This window comes from Lissotriton vulgaris, chromosome 3_1 (genome assembly GCF_964263255.1).
Source record: "Lissotriton vulgaris chromosome 3_1, aLisVul1.2, whole genome shotgun sequence".
Classification (NCBI taxonomy): Eukaryota; Metazoa; Chordata; class Amphibia; order Caudata; family Salamandridae; genus Lissotriton; species Lissotriton vulgaris.
Window position 1 is genome coordinate 927993342 of NC_141689.1, and position 20157 is coordinate 928013498.

The following is a 20157-nucleotide window of genomic DNA, read 5'->3' on the forward strand; positions in this document are numbered from 1 at the left end:
TTACCGCTATATGCTCCAAGCATGCCGATGTTGTATCATTCGGACATATCAGTGTTGAGTTAAATCGGTGGTCTGCAGGTCCTTCAGGGTGCTGGTCTTCACACTATGGGAGATCTCTTCCCAGGGGCCAAGTTCCTTTCGTTGCAAACTGTGACGGAGCAGTCCACGAATGTGGTCATGGCTACCTTCATCTATGTCAGACTCCGTGTGCCCATACATTCCTTATATCCTACATATCCGGAGGAACCCTTAGCACTGGGGGCCTTGCAATTAATCTACACCGCGACAGACAGAGTTAAATTGCTCTCCAGACTATACCGCGCTGCTCAAGAAGACGAAGGGGGGGGGCTATGCTGGCTAGGGCCAGATGGGATAGGTGTCTGCCTGAGCCATTAACGGATGAGGAATGGACTGAATGATGCTCCATGACTGGGGGCTATGTGGCTAACGGCAATTTCCGCCTTCTCCACTGTAAATTTATACATCAATGGTATTACACACCTACGCAGCTAGTTAGATATGGTCTTCGAGATTCTGCTCAATGTGTCCGGTGTGGAGAGGATGATGCGGATTTCGTGCATTTGGCGTGGGGGTGTGCCCGGGTGTATGGCTTCTGGATGGCTGTGACTGAAGCGCTGACTAAGATGACGGCTACGGAGGTTGCGATGGATATACGGCTGTGCTTGCTGGGGCTCGCCTCTGGAGTGCCACATAAGGAGCGGAGATTGATTGTCCTGGCATTACAGCTTGCTAAACGGAGGGTGGCTATGGCGTGGGGTAGCAGGCAAGCGCCTGATGTTCAACTGTGGCTAAAGGACCTGGCCTACTGCAGGGATCAGTTGACTTGCTATGCTGAAACCCTGCCGGAGAAGTCGCGTCCGTGAGACATTTGGGCTCCATTTACTGCATATATGCTTTCCCTGGCAGGGGACGACAGTTCTGATGATGAGGGCGGGGGTCAACTGCCTGGTGTCGGTGTGTCTGAAGGTTTGCTTGACTGAATGGTTGTGCTGTGCTAATATCGCTGATGGGATGTCTGTTTCCTCCGATATGTATGGACCCTGGGGGGGCTGTTCTGTCCGTAGTTTTCACTATTCTCACACAATGACTGATGGCACGTGCTGGGTTTCAGATCTGAGTTTGCACAGCTCGTACGATCGCTGGCGGTATCTTGCGTACCCTCCACACTGTTTTAACATTCAGCATTACTTCTATGGACTTTTACTGTGACCTGGGACCGGGATTGTTTGGGCTGGGGGGGTGGGGGTTGTTGTTGTTCCATATAATACTATAAAATAAGACCTATAGGTGATGAGCGAGGTACTACTGTGGAGGATGAACTTGACTTGAACTGTGGACTGTTGTCGCCCTCTGCACTATTGGATTGTCCTCGCCTGCTATCCTTTGCTATATGCTTTCAGTTACTAATTGTTGATTTGATAGCAGCCGGCCCTGTACAGGGTTGTAGGCACACTGCTGTGTATGTGAGCATATTTGAAATAAAGGTCTTGCAAAAAAAAAAAACTGCCCAAATGTACCAATATTTAAAACAAGTGCAACTTTATCCTACAACAAGAGGACTAGAATACTTGAAAATGATTGCCAAAACACTAAACTGAAAACACTAACCATATAAAATGATAAAAATCCTAAAAATACCTGGAATATAACCAAACACATCTCCTTAACAAATTCGTACATATTTATTTTGTCTAATAACTTGAAATATTAAAAAATATGTAGACAAAATAAATATGTAACTAAACAAAAACTGTTTAAAAAAATGTACATTTCCCAACCCACAAAAATATTATTAAAAAATCGCTTACCTTTCACAGCAACGTAATTAGCAAATCCAAATATCCATAACAATCCATGTAGTAATAAATCCACAACATAAAAAAAAATAGCCCAATAAAATGAAAAAATACAACTGTGCAAAATCCATCCAACATCCAAATAATTCGATAATTCGGAATAAATCAAAAACCCGAAAAAGTCTAAAAATAATAAGAAACGCTCCAGGAAACCCAAAAAATAAAGGAAGTGTAAAATACATATCAGTTAAAACAACTGAAACACTTCCTTTTAAAAAAAAAACGTAAAAGCTCCGAAACCGAAAACGCTGTATCCAAAAACCTAGAATCGAATAATAAACATTCCCACCCACAAAAAACTTAGAACTATACATTAATAATCAGCATTACATACATATTTAAAACGAAAACTAAATAAACAGCCACAAAAACAATAACTCCAAGGCCGTAAATCGAGAAAACGCAAAGAAAACATAAAAACTTACCTAACCAACTACATACAAACTAACTCCTAATATATTAGTCTACAAACCCTAAATAACAAACTACTACCTTCCAAACTTACTTAAAATAGTTAAAATATAAAGAATAGAACTCTTACCTTCTCAGACGCGAAGTAGCTTCCAACCGCGAGCTTGAATCTTCAAAATGCACCAAAAGACAAAGAGCCGATACAAAATAAAAGACCCAAATAATAGTATTACCAAGGAAATAGTTAAATAAATGTCTAAAAAATGTATTTAACATGCAAACATTTAGTAAAACTTTCAGAAATTATTTTTCACAATTTATGCAATTTATGTATATTATTTTTTATTAATATATTATTATATTCATATATTTAAAAATATAACATTAAATATTTTTACAATTTATTATTTAATGTCATAATTATGAAAACATGTGTTAAAAGTTGAGAAACAAAATGAATATTTTTTCTGTATTTATTTAAACATTTTTACAAATATTTTAAATGTATTAATATTAATATTAAAAAATAATATCAAAAAATTAATAAATGTAACTAATATTATATTTTGAAAATGTTATGAAAAAAAATGTATATTGTATGATATAAACAATATAAAATATCAATGTTGTTTTTGAAAAATATATCAACATGTATAACATAATTTGAACTGCACATTTATATGTTGTCAATTTTATAAAATGTCATGTAATAAAAATGTTGAAATGTAATACATTTATTCTAACTGCATGTACTATATATATTGTAATATTCAATTTATTTTCAATTACTTTATTGTTTATATGCACCTAAATTGTACTTTACTGAACAAATATCCAAAAACTAAATATTTTATGTAAAATGTACTTATATTTATTTGTTTAAATTGTATACTTTTATTTGTAATACATTTATTATTTGATTTATGTACTATATGAACAAATAAAGATTTTTTTTAAAACACTGTAATTTTTGTCTACTACCTATTATAAAATTGTGACTACCAATATATAAAAGAATTATGAAAACCTTTATAGATATATATATTAAAAAATGTAGAAAACATACTAAAATTTTTTTTTAATTTACTATTCACACATAAATGTAAATTTTATTGAGGTAGGTGCTGGACACTGAACCTATTTACTGTACTATTCCAACTCCAATCTACATTTAATTTAGGTAGGGGCAGGACACTGAAACTATTGAATTTACTATTCCAACTCCAATTTACATTTTATTAAGGTAGGTGCTGGACACTGAACCTTTTGAATTTATTTACTATTCCAATTCCAAACTACATTTAATTTAAATTTTTTAAATTTTATATAAATATATATTTTATTTAAATATTTTAAAAACACTCCCCACCCTTATCCCCTATAAAATCTACATCCCACTCTTAACATTTTTATTTTTATTAACAATTTCAAATTTCAAGCTAATATTTATATTTTCAAAATTTTTATATATTTTTTCTATAATTTAAACTTTTTTTGAACACTCCCCACCCTTATATCCTATAAACTCTTCATCCTGATCCTAAAATTTTAAATTATTTTAAAATTTCAAAATTCAAATTTCTATTTAATTAATTTAAAAAAATAAAATCCTCAATATATGTTTTTAAAACACTCCCCATCCTTATCCCCTATAAACCCAACATCCCGCTCCTAAAATTTTAAAATACTTAAAAATTTCAAAATTCACATTCAAATTTCTATTTAATTAATTTTATAAAATATTGATTTCTCAATATATATTTTCAAAACACTACCCACCCTTATCCCCTATAAACCCTACATCCCGCTCATAACATTTTTAAATATTTCAAAATTTCAAATTTCACATTCAAATTTCTATTTAATTAATTTATTAAATATTTATTTCTCAATATATATTTTTAAAACACTCCCCACCCTTATCCCCTAAAAACCCTACATCCCGCTCCTAAAATTTTAAATTATTTTAAAATTTCACTTTTCAATTTCAGATTTCGATTTAATTAAATTAAAAATGATGAAATTCTCAATATATATTTTTAAAACACTCCCCACCCTTATCCCCTATAAACCCAACATCCCGCTCCTAAAAATTTATAATACATTATAAAACTTATTAAAATTACCATTAAAAATTATTGCTAAACTATTAAACATTTCTAATTTAACAAAACATTATACAAAGATATTTTAACATTTCGATATTTTGACCTTTCGATATTTTATATATCGATATTTCTTATCTCGACATTACTTGACTCGATATCATTAACAATAGATAAAAACGATATTTTTTACTACGATATTTACAACTTCAACATTTCTTACCTTCGATATTTGAAACTCGATATTACTGCAAGTCGACATCAGAGACTCGATATTTTGACTGTGTACCACGTACGACAGCGATAAACCACTCCCTCTACGTGGAGTCATGGATGTAGAAATAGCTAGCAATGAACAGGCCCTGAAAACAAGGTTCCATGTCAGAGAAGGAAAGAGAGGGACTCTCCTCAGCTGCCATACATCGGAGGACTTGAAGCTGGTATTCTTCGCGAACCAGGTACACGAGCGACATGCAAAGGAAATGCTGACGGACTTCCCCATGCTCTTTCAGGATCTAGACTGCCTCAAGGGAAAGACCTTCAAGCTACACGTAGACTACACGGTCAGGCCGACAGCATTGAGACATAGGAGAGTGCCATTCCACCTGCGGCCGCAGGTAGAGGAAGAACTTCGAAAGCTGGAAGAATTGGGGGTCATCGAGAAGGTGTGGGGCCCGACTCCATGGGTTTCACCCCTCGTCGTTGCCCCAAAACCGAAGCAGCCAGGAGCCATTCGACTGTGCGTCGACATGCGCCTACCAGATAAGACTGTTAAGCGAGAACGCCATCTTACACCTACGATGGATGACATAGTCGCAGATTTGAATGGGGCCCGGTGGTTCACCAAGTTAGACCTCAACGCTGGATACAACCAACTGGAGTTCCACCCAGACTGTGGCAACATCCCCACGTTTTCTACACACATTGGTTTGCGCCGATACAAGAGGCTAAGCTTCGGCATCTCTTCAGCAGCAGAGGTTTTTCAAAACGCTATAAGGGAGACACTCTCTGGGCTATCTGGTGTAATAAACTTGAGCGATGACATTTTGGTATTCTCTAAGACCCTCGAAGACCACCACATCCATCTCAGGGCCACTCTGCAGCGCCTGGCAGATCATGGGCTCACCCTGCACCGAGCCAATCGGTACTGGAAGCACTTCCTCGACGGCGTCAGTTCTCTCACAGCAACGGAGCAAGCTTTTCGGCAACAAGTCTGGAGAGCTCAGAGCGAATTCAGCGAAGGCCCTCACGGGGTGATACTATGGGGTACTTCACTCGTGATCCTAAGAAGTCTACAAATGGAGGTAATTCAGCTAGCACATCAAGGTCACCAAGGTGCGTCCAAGACCAAAGCCCGACTAAGAAGCAAAGTCTGGTTTCCAGGGATGGACGCCATGGTGGAAGAGGTGGTGCGTAACTGCCACTCATGCACCATCACGAGCAGTGATCCGGTGCCACACCCCGTGATCACAGAAGAACCCTGCCTCCAGCCGTGGTCCAACCTGAGCATCAATTTTGGTTCGTTCCCGGATGGTCAGAGTACACTCGTGCTCATCGACTCGCATTCACGATTTCCCATAGTGGAAGTAGTGCCCTCAACGGCGTTCACACATGTCAAGATAGTCCTAGACCGAACATTCGCAATGATGGGTCTGCCAGAGGAGATCCGGTCAGACAACGGACCACCCTTCCAGGGCAGAGACTTTCAAGCCTATCTGGCATCCCGTGGCATCCGGCACCGGAAAATGACCCCACAGTGGCCCCAGGCAAATGGGGAAGCGGAGCGGTTCATGTGCATGCTGAACCGAGCTCTCCGGGTCGGGGTAGAAAAGGGGGATGATGCCGAAGAGTGCCTCTCACATTTCCTTAGTGCCTACCGCCAGACACAGCATTGCACTACCTGGTGTGCCCCAGCTCACCTGCTGTTCAGAAAAGTCCCCAGAGACTACGTGCCGGCAGAGCCGTCCTGGTGTCCCCCAGAACTCGACCAGAACGCCACCCAGAACAGGAGGAAACTGACAAATGACAAAGCAAGCCCAGCTCGAAGAGCTCGACCCATGACCTTCGTAGTTGGAGACAAAGTAATACTAAAAGACCGACATCCAAACTGGAAATACCGCACTGCCTATGAGCCGGAGGTATGGGAAGTAGTCAACATTCAGGGAACCATGGTGTCGGCGGCACAAGGCACCCGAGTGGTTAAAGAGAGTCCCCAGAGACCTAGGGTCAGCAGATTAGCAGGCCGAAGATATCAAACACGGAGAAGGACCAGCCTCCGCAGAGACCACCCAGTGCCAAGGAGAAGAAGTCCCGACACAACCTGGGGTCGTACCAGAGACAACCGGCAACAGGGGGAGCGCCGCGGAGAGTCAAGATATCCCGGCAGCACATCCCCAAGATGCGGAAGCGAGCGAGAAAACCCGGAGCCAGAGGTATGGTCTCCGGCCGAACCCGACCCCCAGCCAAAGACTAAGAGACTATGCATGGTGCATGAATAAGATCTAATGCTCCCCCAAGCAGAGACTATGGGCCTCATTAGGATGGCGGGCGGGCTTTGCCTGCCCGCCACCCTGATGGAGAACAGGACCGCCCGCCATAAGGGCAGGGGTCCCGTAGGGGGAATTAGGATGTGCCCGCCACAGTGGCGGGCACATCCTAAATGTTTTGCATTGTGGCCGCCACAATGCAAAACATAAGAGAATGCATTTGCATATGCAAAGCGGAAGGCACCTCGCGGTGCCTGCCACTTTGCATATGCAAATGTTGGGGGGTACCATAGGTACCCCCTCTGTCCTCCCCCTATGCTGGCATCACCTGGGGCCCCCGCAGGGGGTCCCCGCAGCAAACACCGCCTGCCTTTCCGTGGCGGCATTGCCGCCGCGGAAAGGCCCCTTCATGTGGACATTGTAATATGGCTGACGGTGTCCATAGGACACCGTCACCATATTATTCTATTACCGCCGTGGTTGCAAGGCGACCGCGGCGGTAAAGCGGCGGACGGTCTTTCCGTCCGCCGCTGTCCCCACCGCCATCTTAATCTGGCGGGGGGTAATGCAGGCATGGATGTCGGGCGGATTGCCACCGCCAGGGTGGCGGTGGCAATGCGCCCTACATTCTAATGTGCCCCTATGTGTCCAAAAGATTGGAGGGATGTAATGACGGAGCCACCCGGCCGGTCCACACACGCAGTCACGTATACAAGAACCCCGAGGGCTAAATAAACGGGAACGAGACCGCTCGGTGTCTTTGGCCCAGAAATGTATTGTGAGAGTCTATGCGTCCTTATTGTGTGTAGCTAGGCTCAAATCAGTGGCATAGGCATTCCCCTTGCCCCAGTGACCTCCGTCACCACACAATCTAGATGTTACCAGGCATTGCATTTCCAAGGCAGGTAGAAGGAACGTTACGGAATGCATGCCATTTCAAGTCCCTCAAGAAGTTCTTTCACTATTGTAAATGTGTATTCTATGGTTGTGCAAGTGTGATCCCAGTATGTTTTTGTGTTTTTGAGTGACTTCCATCTATTGCTGTATTATACCTCTTCTTGTATCTCATTTGCTTCTGTAACATGTATACTTTTAACATTTTCCTCTTGTAACGTAACTGGTCTTATTGTGAAGCGCTCTGAAACCTTTGGGTAAAGTCTGAGCTATATAAAAATGCATACATAAATGCAGTGGGTTCTGCGCCCTACACACCGAAGAGAGAGTCTGCATGTTTGCCTCGTGCCTTCAAAGGGCCAACTCGAAGGTGACCCAGCAAGAACCGTATGTGTGACATAGGAAGTTGTCGCTGCAGCATATCTTGGGTGTGGTCTCACTGAACGAATGACGATGAGACAGCCATGTTGGATTACGTTTAATTACAAAACAAAACGCGTTAGTCCACAAATATATTTCTTATACTATGATGAAGTGAGTACTTCAGCAAGGTTAGCAAAGCTGTGTCTGAGGGATAAAAGGAAAATATTGAACGTAAATAGGAAACCAGGCGGATCTACTAGCATAGCAAGAGCGAGCACCACCTTCACAGCAGCTCCGATCAGATCGAAAACGATCGTCTTTCTGCTATGGCCGAAGGAAATTAAAGGAGCATGACAAATGCATAAGGATTGTTAAAGGGGCATTGGAGAAAGTAACTAAAATCATACAGGAGTGGCCTGAGTTTCCTACAGCTTTAAAAGTATAGTTATCATGGCATGGTGGAGTTTCATGGTTGCTGTGCATCCTACATTCTACACTTCAACATTGTCAGTTCAGCCAGTAACACATTTATAACATATTATTCTCTATATTTGTGTTTCTCTGTCATTTTTTTAATTAAAAAAGAATTGATTTGTAATGCTTTTCACTTTTCACAAACTAAGTTTTTGCAATAATCTAATGGCAGAAGGGCTTAAAGTGCAACATATCCTCTATGTGCCCGATTTACAATAGTAATCTGAGACAAAATCCTAACTTTACGAATTTCGGTATTCACAAAAGGCATTTAGTAGTGGTAAAGTTAGGATTCTTAACTTTACTACTACTAAACTAAGACAGCATCCTAACTTTATGACTTTAAGTATTCACAAAAGGCATTTAGTAGTAGTAAAGTTAGAATACTTTTGTGAATCGGGTCCTATGTTATCCAACTATTGAGTGCGTTGGTTGCTGCTCATGTGTTGCTTACATTTTAAGTAAAAGGATAAAAGGGATTAAAAGGATTCACAAGAGCAAAAACAAATGTAAAATATTATCTTTTCCAATCTGCCATGACTTTCCTTACACATGAGGTATACCTTATTCTCATAAAGCTGAATGTTATACCATGTTTATCTGCTCTTGTTGCCTGTTTTGGTTGCAGATTTTGGGGGCTGATTACAGAGGCATTTTGGAGACATAAGCATCTAAAGTTGCACAGCTGTAGTACTGCTGTATCGCAGTGATGTTGTGTGAAGGACTGCTACTGCAGTACTTCTTCCTGTACTCGTAAAGGATTATGAATCGGTTCTCATGTTTCTAGTTCAGTGCCACAACTGTGCTAAGGCAGTCTGCAGGTTGAAGAGTTCCAACTAAATGATATTGAATGGCTACAAAACAGAATAGTGATCATGAGCACCAAAGAAGTTATGAAATCGTAATTTTTGATCATCTGCGTTGAAGTCCAACCCTTTTCCAGGCCCTAATGGAAAATGCCCTGCATTTTAGCAAACAATAATCTTACACTAACAGGGCAAGTGATCGCAGCCTTTTCAACTTCTTTCTACTAATTGATTAGATTTATAGCCTTGCCTATTCAAGAAAAGAGCCCTGGATATACGCTTTTTTTCTTCATTTGGCTAATCTAACATGTTATGCTTCAGCATGGTTCTATATCTGTTAAACGAACTATCACACGTATAATGGAAATGCGACAGTTTGACTATTGTACTCCCACGTATCCTCTTCTTTTGCAACTCCATTTGCTAACGATGCCTCTGCATGTTTAGTGGTCCATGTGTCAACATATTGTCTACAGGGTTAGTTTTCCATTTCTCTTTGTTGATTTCAAACTTTTCTATTTTTCTCTCCACTTAATAAATCCAGAAGGTATCCAAGCCTCTCTCTTGCACTTTGAACATTAGCTGTGGAAAGCTTTTGTTCTGTGATAGCCGTGACTCGCTAGAAAATGACTTATTCCATTGCAGCTTGTGCTGCGACCTGGTAAAAGACCGCAGCACAAGCCACCATGGAAAAAGGCATTTTGAAAACATCCATGCACTGTGTGGCAGTCACCATTTGGTGCATGGCACATGGTGCATGGATGTTTGTAGGGCCACCACACGTGCCCCCCCTGGCCACATAGCGGAGGCCAGGCGGGTCGGAGGCCCTGCTAGAGACCCCTGAAATTGCTTTCTGTTTGCCTCTTCATGATGGTCAGATCGACATGTAAAGGCAGGGGCAAGGGACATCGAAATACTTTTGACAGTGCCTTTGCAGGCACCACCCCAATTGTAGGGATTATGGTACGACTGATGCTCTGACAGGCTGCTTGATAATGTGGTTGTTCTACTGCTATCCTGCCTGTTGGCAGGACCACCACCACGGTTGTCCGCCTTACATCCTAATCAGGCCCCAAGAGTCATCTGGCTGAGATAAAAGCACTCACCATATGTAACACATTTCATTTACAAGTATTTCCATCAGATCTTCTCTCCCATCATTTCAACAGTATCTAGTTTATTTTGAGCTCTTTTGCGATCTACCCCAATATCTTTTAAAAAAGTTCATCATCGGCTGGGTGTGCATCTCATGTTAATCTGATGTTCTTGACACCTTCTACAGCTTTTCTCAGCCAGATATTTGTATTTCCTCTAAGTTGCTTTCATCATAAAAACATGTGATACGAAGTCTTGCATTAAAGTTCAGTCATCTATTCATACCTGCTCCCCAGGCCTCCTAAAAGTTACTTAAGACATACAGCCAGATTCATCATGGTCCCGATTTGCAAGTCCTTAATAGCGATTATTAAGGAATTGCTATTAAGGACTCTCAAATCGGGATTCATGTAGAAATTGCAAAATAAATTGCGATTCCTACAGCCTCCTTATTTGCGATTAGCAAATTGCTAATCGCAAATAAGGAATGACTCCCCATTCATTCATGGGGAGTCATTCCTTATCTGCGATTAGCAATTTGATAATCGCAAATAAGATTGCGATTTCAAGGGTGCCAGGGGTGTCCAAAGGACACCCTGTAGCACCCCTGAAATGGAAATGTAGCCTAATGTTGCGCACACACATGTCCAAAGGACATGTGTGTGTGTAACATACCTCTTAGAAAAATGCACTAAAGTGCATTTTTCTAAGTTTCCGCTATTTAAAACGAAGTCAGACTTCGCGGTAAATAGCGGCCGAAAAGTGCGAATTTTCAAATTTTAAAAGTTTCATGAATTGCATTTAACGAATCTCAAATAGAGATTCCTTAAATGCTATTCCTTGCTAAAATACGAAATCTGTAATAGCGAATTTTGCATTTGGGATGATGAATCCCAAATGCAAAAATTGCGCTCGCAAAGGGCCAAATTCTCAGAATCTGGCCCTTTGCGAGCACCATTTTCTCTTGATGAATCTGGCTGTAAGAGCTTAATTACAATGTAGGGTAGACTTAAGTCTGCCCAACACTGTCTCGGTCCTGGGACCGATCGTCCAAATTCTGGTTAGGGGTCCTGACCACCTAATTAGGATGCAATCGAACACTGTTTGTAAACCAGTCACAATACTTGCTCCCATAGGGAAATGGGAGGGGCTGTTCATCCCTGCACCCAGTGGCAGGCACCTCAAGGTGCCTGATATGGTGTGCAGGGATCAACAGGGGGGCACCATAGGTGCCCCCTTGGCTCCCAACTGGAGCACGCTTTTTGACATGGTTTCCATGTCGAACAGGCCAGCATGGAAACCATGCCGGCAACCATGCATTGTAATCCTAAGGACAGAAAGGCCTGCCTTTTGGGATTACGAACCGGTTCAAACTGTCCGACGGGCTCCTTGAGCCCTTTGGAAGCCAACCGGAATGACTGGCCAGTTTAGTTTCCGACTGCCTGCATTGTAATACAGCGGTCAGAAAGTAAACCAACGGGCCCATTACGATTCGGCCTTAGAAGGCTCCAACCATCGGTAATTTCTTGTAATCAGCCCCTATGTGCTTTAGCATGCATAAACTCTGCTGAATGCTGGCCTGACCCTTGGTACATGCCCCTAGCAATAGAACATAGAATCTTAATAAAACATACATAATTATTCTGAACACTGTTCAACCTTTAAAAATATGGGTTACTACGATCACAACATAATTTAATGTCTAGTGGTAAATCTACTATATGGATGTAAATGTTGGTGTCAGACTGGCCTCTCAGCCTGGCACTCCTTAAAGGCCCAGTGTGTGGACCATTTGTATGGTTCCATAACGCCCTGTGGGACCAAACAGTATGGACCACTCACTGGCCCTTTAAGTCAGCCAATCTTGCAGTGCCAGAGTGTCAGAGTGCCCGCAAAGCCAGTCCTAGACTGGAAATTGTATTTGAGTGCATCAGAGATGTAGCAAAATCATATCACATCATGGAAACAAGCATTGGCAAACCAATACTTCTCTCCTTAAACATGCAGATGTTGGCCAGACCGGGTTTCGAATTGAAAATACAAGTCAGATCTATCAGTCAGTAAAGCCCACAGGTTTGACTATAACTGAAAGTGTTTCAGTATCCCAATCCCATGTAATGTACCCTTTCACTCTTGCAAGAATTATCATTGTTGTGCTAACCATCATGGCATTGAGGGCCCCAATTTGCCAGGAATCCCCTTGAATATGCCAAGGTCAGCCTTTGAACCAAGACGTGCCCCACTCTATGAATAGGCTCCTAAATTCCAGGAATTACCACCAGCGTACCACAGGTCCTCCTCTAAATGCTCACAGTAACCTCCAATATGCCATGGCTAGCGGGTTATGCAGAGATAGCCACCATCCAGCTATGGATGGGTACAGAAGACTGAGAACTACCAGCAATATGCCATGGGTTTCTAAAATGCAAAGAAATGCCACCTTCATCCCTTGGGTAGACCCACAATACTACAAATCACCACCAATATGCCATGGCCAGCAGTTTGTTTAGTGAGGGGACATTCTGTATTGGGTGGTGTTCAATTGTTATAAATTACCACCAATAAATCATGGCCAGTAGTTTGCCCAGGGTTCAAACCATTTGACCACGAGGGCTCCAAAAAATTATAACAACTATCTCCAATATGCCAGGTCTGGAGTCAATGCCAGGAATTACCACCGAATATGCCAGAAATGTCCCCCAGATATGCCAGGCCAGATGAGAACAAGAAAACTCTTTCACAAATGCACACATTTACTATCACCTTTCAATTAATATGTGCACAAACTCACATGTGTGCTCGTATGGCTTTACAAGAACTCTCTGACACTCACTCTTTCAACACCTCAATGGTTCCTGGACCCTTGACAGGAGTTCCGATTGAACAAAAAATAGGCAGCACAGTCACAGGACTAAAACAGAAAGCACAGGGACTGGAGTGTTAGGCAAATGTCCCTCGGAAAGTGCAACTCACCCTTGTAGCTAGACATGCGCGTTGCTTGCCTTACACGGTACATGTCTGGCATTCATGTTGGAATATTTTGGGAAAGTATGGAGCCCGCCACCAAAAATCAGAGGCACCATATGGGTGCCACTGAAAAAAGAGGAGGCAGAAACATTGGAATAAAGAAAGTTGGAGGGGGTATTGTATGTAAAACAAAAGCAGGTCTCCGGAGCTAGGGTTTTAATAATTGACGCATTTTACAGAATATCTACTTCCTGAGTGCTACTATAAGGCCTATCGGATACTAATGTACCCTTATTACTCTTGTTCCTGCCTCCCTCCCCCCAACCGACTATACTGAATTGGATTTGTTAATCGCGTTTGGCTGGAATGGGAGTTGTTGTTAAAAATCAATTACCAGATGAGCAGAAAAACTGCACTCTCAAAATTCCACTGCCATTTCACCAGCCTAAACCTCACCTAACGTGGAGGCTGAAAATCACCCATAAAAATAAATCACTACAGAAGGGAGTGCTCAAACTCCGATTTCATCAGGTCCCTTTCACAGAGGATTATTTGTTATCCCACTATAATCCCACATCCTGGAATTGCCACATTGTTACTAAAAATTAGATCATCAATGGGGTTTCACTGCACCTCTCAGAATGAGGGGCTTAATACAATCTAGTTAAGACAACTTTACCAATAATTTTTATAAATACACATTTTGCATTATTTGTGACGTTTTCTGTTACTGCTAGCAACCTTTTCATGGTTAACTGTTGAGATTAAACAAGCTCCCTATATGCATTGTTAAATATTTTTTAGAGACCCTTGAGCACATCTCTGTTTGTGAGTGGATACTTTGTGAGTGATGGAACTTAGCTTGGGTATACAGCAGTAAATCATTCCTTTCGCTTCCACTTAGCCCTTGCAAAAATCTTGCAGGAAGTCTGTGTTTGGTGAGCCTGGGGCGCAGCACAGCCTCTCCAGCCCCTGCAGTGCAGTGAGGGGGCATCAACCCTCCAAGGAGCCCCCAACTATTCAGGTTGACCCCATTCATCCCAAGACCAATGAATATCTGTGTGATATGGGATACTAGGTGGTCCCCGTTGTCTCTTTCTGCAGGGCTCCCCCATCAATTTGCATTAGGCCACTGTGGTGAGTCTGTTGGTAGGCCTGCTGTTTTATAGTATATGTACCTCCTCCTTGTACCTTGTTACAGACGGATATGTCCCAACACCAAATTTCCTCGGGACCCATTACAAATTGCCTATTTTTTCTGCCTCACATAGGAGTAGACGAAGATGGGATTACTGATGTCTTGACGAGGCGAAACAATGCAGAAAGACAACTGATCAAAGCTGCATTCCGAGAGGCTACAGGAAAGGTAAATACAGGCGGTTCATTCATCTTTTTATTGTCCTTTTCTTTGAGGGTGAAATACCAACTGTGAGGAGGTGTTCACTCTGTAAAAATTGGAACAAAAAAAAAAACATCTCTCTCATTCACAAATATAAGTAGAGAGTGGTCAATGTTGCCAGAAATTGTACTACTGAGTATCGACCCCAGAATATAGTAATGAAAAGAATATCGAGGGCAGAATCTCGAGGGACAAAACATCCAAAGGTTAGTGAGTTTAGGGGAGTATAGATTTATTATTCCTAAGTTCACATCAATGTACCGTGAGGATATATGTACTGTGTAGGTACATATATGTGGAGTTTGGTACTACTTATTTCATTTATATTTATTTATTTATAAAGTTTTGTATAGCACGAGCATGACCCTAGTGGGTATCACAGTGCTTTACAGGAAGGGAGGGTAGGGTAAAATTGACAAGTTCACATTTATAATGAAGTAAAGTCCAATGAGAAAACACATATTACTACACTTGCTATCAGAGGAAGTCTGCTGCTCCCATGAAATACACATTTTCATTTCCCAAAGCTGCAAGGTTTGCTTACTTAAAACAAACTCACACTACCCTGAAAAGTTCCAGCCCAAAGTACTTTTACAGGAGGATTTTTCATGGATGAAATTTCTTCGGATACACATGTTACTGGTACAGATGTCTCCTGTAATGATGATCTATTATTGTGATCCTCTTTGTTTACACTTAATATGGGCGAAACTTTACGAAGTAGGTGTAGACAATGTTTCCACTACCATGCATTAAGACCATTTATAGTATGGATTTAGCAACAGTAGTGTAGGTTAGCCATGTTTCCCAAAATGGACAGGGGCTATATTATCCCTTGAAGACTCAAGGGATATTGCAGTGGTATCGCCGAAGCACGTTCCTGCACAGCATGGACTGTTGAGTCCATGCAGGAACTGGGGCTGCATGCATAGTGAGGGGGGCATAACATGTGCCCCCCTGCATGCATCCCCTGGCCCAGAGGCAACAGGGGGCCCTGTACTGAAGAGCCCCCTTAGTTTCCTCACCACCACTGTATTCATGTCAGGCTCACTGTAATGAAAACTGTTGTGGTGAGGAAACAATAAGCTTGCTGGTGCCTCAGCGTCACAACCAGCATATTGTAAGCCTCAGAGAGCTGACAGACTGCCAAGGATCACGGATCCCTGGGGGTAGCAGCGGTCCTATCGTCCATAAGTGTTTGACTCAGATTTAATCTTCATTTAGAAGTTGATTTTTAAATGGACTGACCAATTGTTATTTGTCTTCCTGAATTGTTACTCAGTCTTTAGTGCAGTCGATGAAGAAAGCTCTTTCCGGTCATTATCTGGAAGTTGTCCTGGCTATGCTGAAGACTCCAGCTCACTTTGATGCGGATCAACTGATGTTTGCCACTAAGGTAGGCAACGCAATTGGTTGGTCTCAGCTGACGTTTCAAACGCACAATTTTACGAAATAAATGTGAGGTTCAGTGCCAAATCAAGTTCTTTAATGACCGAGTTCCATAAACTATTTGCAGAAGTGGAAAATAATGCATTATATTTCAGTAATTTCTGTATCAATTTTATATTTTTTACCTGTTGAAAGTTATCCACAAATGACCACGTTTTACTACTGCACCCTGCTCCTTGCAAACCACATGTGCTGTGCACTCTATCCAGGGTGAAGAGTCAGACCTGCTGAGCACTACACAGCATCGCCCACCATCTGCTGCAGTCTGCACCTGAGCAAACTTACTCTGCTGTGCTCTGTGACTGACTGGGCCAGGATTGTTTTGTATGTGATGCCACAATAATATGTAAGCTAAAGGATTTACTCTGAGCGATGTCATTCCTAATGCATTGCTATCACAGTAACACTGAATATTGCACCACATGCTCCTGTCCATAATATGACGAAGTTATCCAAAGTGCCAGGGATTGTACTGTGTGGAATTCAGTATACAAAAGAGTTGTCATGTAAAAGCAAAAGCGAAAATAAGGCTTCAGCACATTAAAACACGCCATCCCAAATAAAACAAGCATTGGCAAAGCTAACAGGTCTGGCTTTTGTGTAATGCATCCAAAGATCAAAAACACAAGAAACAGGGATGAGTGGACACATAATTATCACTCAGGCAACATGTAAGGTCTCATATGCAGACACAATGCAAGCTAGACAAAAGAGGCAACACATGCCAGTGATTTTCCAGCACACGCATGCCATATACAGTCATTTCTTCTTGAGGATCGACTGCATGAATCTGTATGGTGAATATGCTTGACCAAGCAAAGAAAAGGCAGCTAAAAATGCTTGCCATGTGCCTGCTAGATTTGTCTCTCCCATGATTCATTATGATTGTCCATTGAGGTTTGTATTTCTAACCGAGGTGTTGAAGACCATCATTTTTATTGTCTGGTTCTGTAGAGTGATTTGAAGTTGGATGGATATACCGATAGAAGTTGGGAGGTTCTTCTATGAAACTGTACAATACAATACAGTCAGTGCCCCATTTCATTGGGACTAGCACTATGTAATATTCTCCTACTATCTCTAAAGAATTACATTTTCTTATAGCCGAATTTCACATAAGAAAGTAGCATTCAATGAGATGAAATGAACAGCATTTATTCCAAAACCTATCAACATTTTGTTTTATGTTTTATGTTTGTTGGATGCATACTTTCTCACAACCTTTTCATGCTGCCATAAATGTATACTTCCAGTTCCTATATGTTTCCTGTTAAAGGTTTGTGAACATTATAATTAATATCATTAAGTAAATAGTGGCATATGGTTAAAAAGAGAATACTTTGAGGCATGTTGTTTGTGTTTACTGTACGACTAGGTGCCTTTGTGTCCTTCATGTGAACCAAAGGAATATAAAGGAAAATGTGTTCAATATATTTTAACATATGTTTAGTGGAATCGTTAGATCGATGGAAGTAAATCACAACTGTGGCAGGATTTCAGGTTTCATTTGGAATAATCAATTCCCTTTAAAAGGCTATCCGACTACGTTGTCCAAAGGCAAGCTTCTTAAACGAAAAACAATCACATCTGTTCTGAGTCAGCACATAAAGTGTTTCTGGTGGACAAAGGGGTGCATGGCCTACGTCGAGCTGATCAGAGTTCTTAATTCTCCCATGTACTCATGTTTGTACCTTGTCCAGATCGAGTCTTGGCTTTGCATGCTGTGATTTGTAGTCCTCATTTTCTATTGATTTGAACTGGACTACAAGTCCCAGAATACAAAGAAAACCCTGCTATGGATGAGATACACTTACAGGTGGAATACTTGAGAATATATGCTGAATTGTAAATGTAAACTACATTTTCTGGTTTTGCCTAAAGGGTGTACTGAAATCTGTGCGATTCGGTGGTAAAAAAGAAATGTCTGGAGGGTGTCAAGGTGACGTGACCAAGATATGGATAGACTATTTCCATGAGGAATAGGGTCAGCATTGATTTGTATTAGGTAGACCCTTGTCTAGAGTGGCAATGTGGGAGAAACATGATTAGATTGAATGCTACCACGAGCGATTGCCTATGGTTATACTATTTGCAAAAATTAATCCCATCACCTTTTGGGCATTTGACTGCCAGAAGTTTGTGTGGAGACTTGAGACTGGCTCAGTTTTCTAAGACTACTGCTGCCATTGTTTGTGAATTTAAAAAGTAGTAAATTTCACCCATGAACCAGTCACTATGGCCCACAAGTTTCAAACTCACATTTTGCGATTACTTATTAGCTTGTGTTACTGAATCACAAATAGGTAATCATTAAATATGATGTAGCAAAACATACAGGAAATAGTGATTCCCTAATAGCGATTTCTTGAAAATCGCAAACGTAATTAGAGAATTTCTATTTATAATTGCTACTCCATTTTTTCCTATGGGCCTCAAGGCCCATAGGTGCGAATGGTCTTGCGTAACCTAAATTGCGATTATCTATTTGGTAATTGCAAATTAGATAATACAAAGGGAAGGGTGCAAAGGGACTTAAGGTCCCCCCGAAGAGCCCCCCCCAAAAAAGAGGTACACAAGTAAGGCACACACATGCCCTTGGGGCATGCGTTTGACACATGACATTATGGAAAATGCTTTTTTTAGCATTTTCCAAAATTGCACATGTTTATCATCAAATTGAAATCAATGTTAATAGTGAGTCCTAAATGCACTGTTTGCCAGTAGCGGTCGGCAGTAGGTGTTTCTATAGGGCGGTGACGTGGGCAGGAGGAGGGGCAGGGTGGGGGGAAATAATGTATGGATTACGGAGTTTTACAGGTAAGTAAACATTTAAATACATAAAACGAATTTCGTTGCGCACACTGCATCACCAAATGTGATGCAGTGCGCGCAACGAAATTCGTTTTATGTATTTAAATGTTTACTTACCTGTAAAACTCCGTAATCCATACATTATTTCCCCCCACCCTGCCCCTCCTCCTGCCCACGTCACCGCCCTATAGAAACACCTACTGCCGACCGCTACTGCTGTTTGCATTTAGAAAAGGCTTCTTACATGTGCAGTAGGGAATCACAAATTGCGATTCCCTATTTGCATTCACAATTTAGGTAATCACTAAAAATTGTGGTTAGCTAAATTGCAAATCCCAAAGTCTTTCATACATTCGGAAAGGCCATGTTGCATTTGCACCATTTGCAAATGCAAAATACTTTGATATATGTGGTCCTAAATATATTGAAGATTTCAAACCAAGAACTGAAGTTAAAATATGTTAGTGAAATGAGAGGAGGCATAACAGACCTGACTGAGGACCCCCAGACACATCTACCAAACCAAGACTGCATTGGAGGAGTGTCACACCCCAAACATCCCTGCTGAAACTGTGCCCCTTCCCACCCCACCTGGGACTGGTAGTATTCCCTAGTAACTCATGACTACAGTCATGTACAACATAATAGCCTGGACTTTCTGCCCTGGAAGCACTTATTTTATATGCATTTTCACTGCACACACTCTTCTTAGTCTCTGCCATACATAAGAAGTGCTGATGGAAGAGTTGTCCAATCGGCGCATGTAGGCAGGTCTCCATATTTCTTGTCCTTTTAAAAATAATTGTATGAAGTGTCTTGGAGCACCAGATAGTAAGCCAGAGGCACAAATAGAGAAGGGCAAATTAATAGGGCCAGCAAAGCCAGAGCTAAGCCATGGGTGTGTCTTGGCTTTAACAGTCCGTGCATGCTCCGAGCCATGAAAATGTTTGCGTGCATATTGTGCAAAAAAACATAATATAAAAATATGATAAAATCCCTTCAAAATCCCCAAAAGTGTAT

At 41.4% G+C, this 20157-nt stretch overlaps 1 protein-coding gene across 1 annotated transcript in view; it reads left to right on the forward strand.

Annotated features, from left to right (window-relative positions):
* The window catches only part of LOC147727229 (annexin A1-like), a 489945-nt gene that overhangs the window by 220903 nt on the left and 248885 nt on the right, over positions 1 to 20157 (forward strand). The window contains exons 3-4 of the mRNA XM_086963595.1: positions 14750 to 14844; positions 16160 to 16273. Of these exons, the coding sequence (XP_086819721.1) occupies positions 14750 to 14844; positions 16160 to 16273 (209 nt within the window). The remainder of the gene's footprint in view (positions 1 to 14749; positions 14845 to 16159; positions 16274 to 20157) is intronic.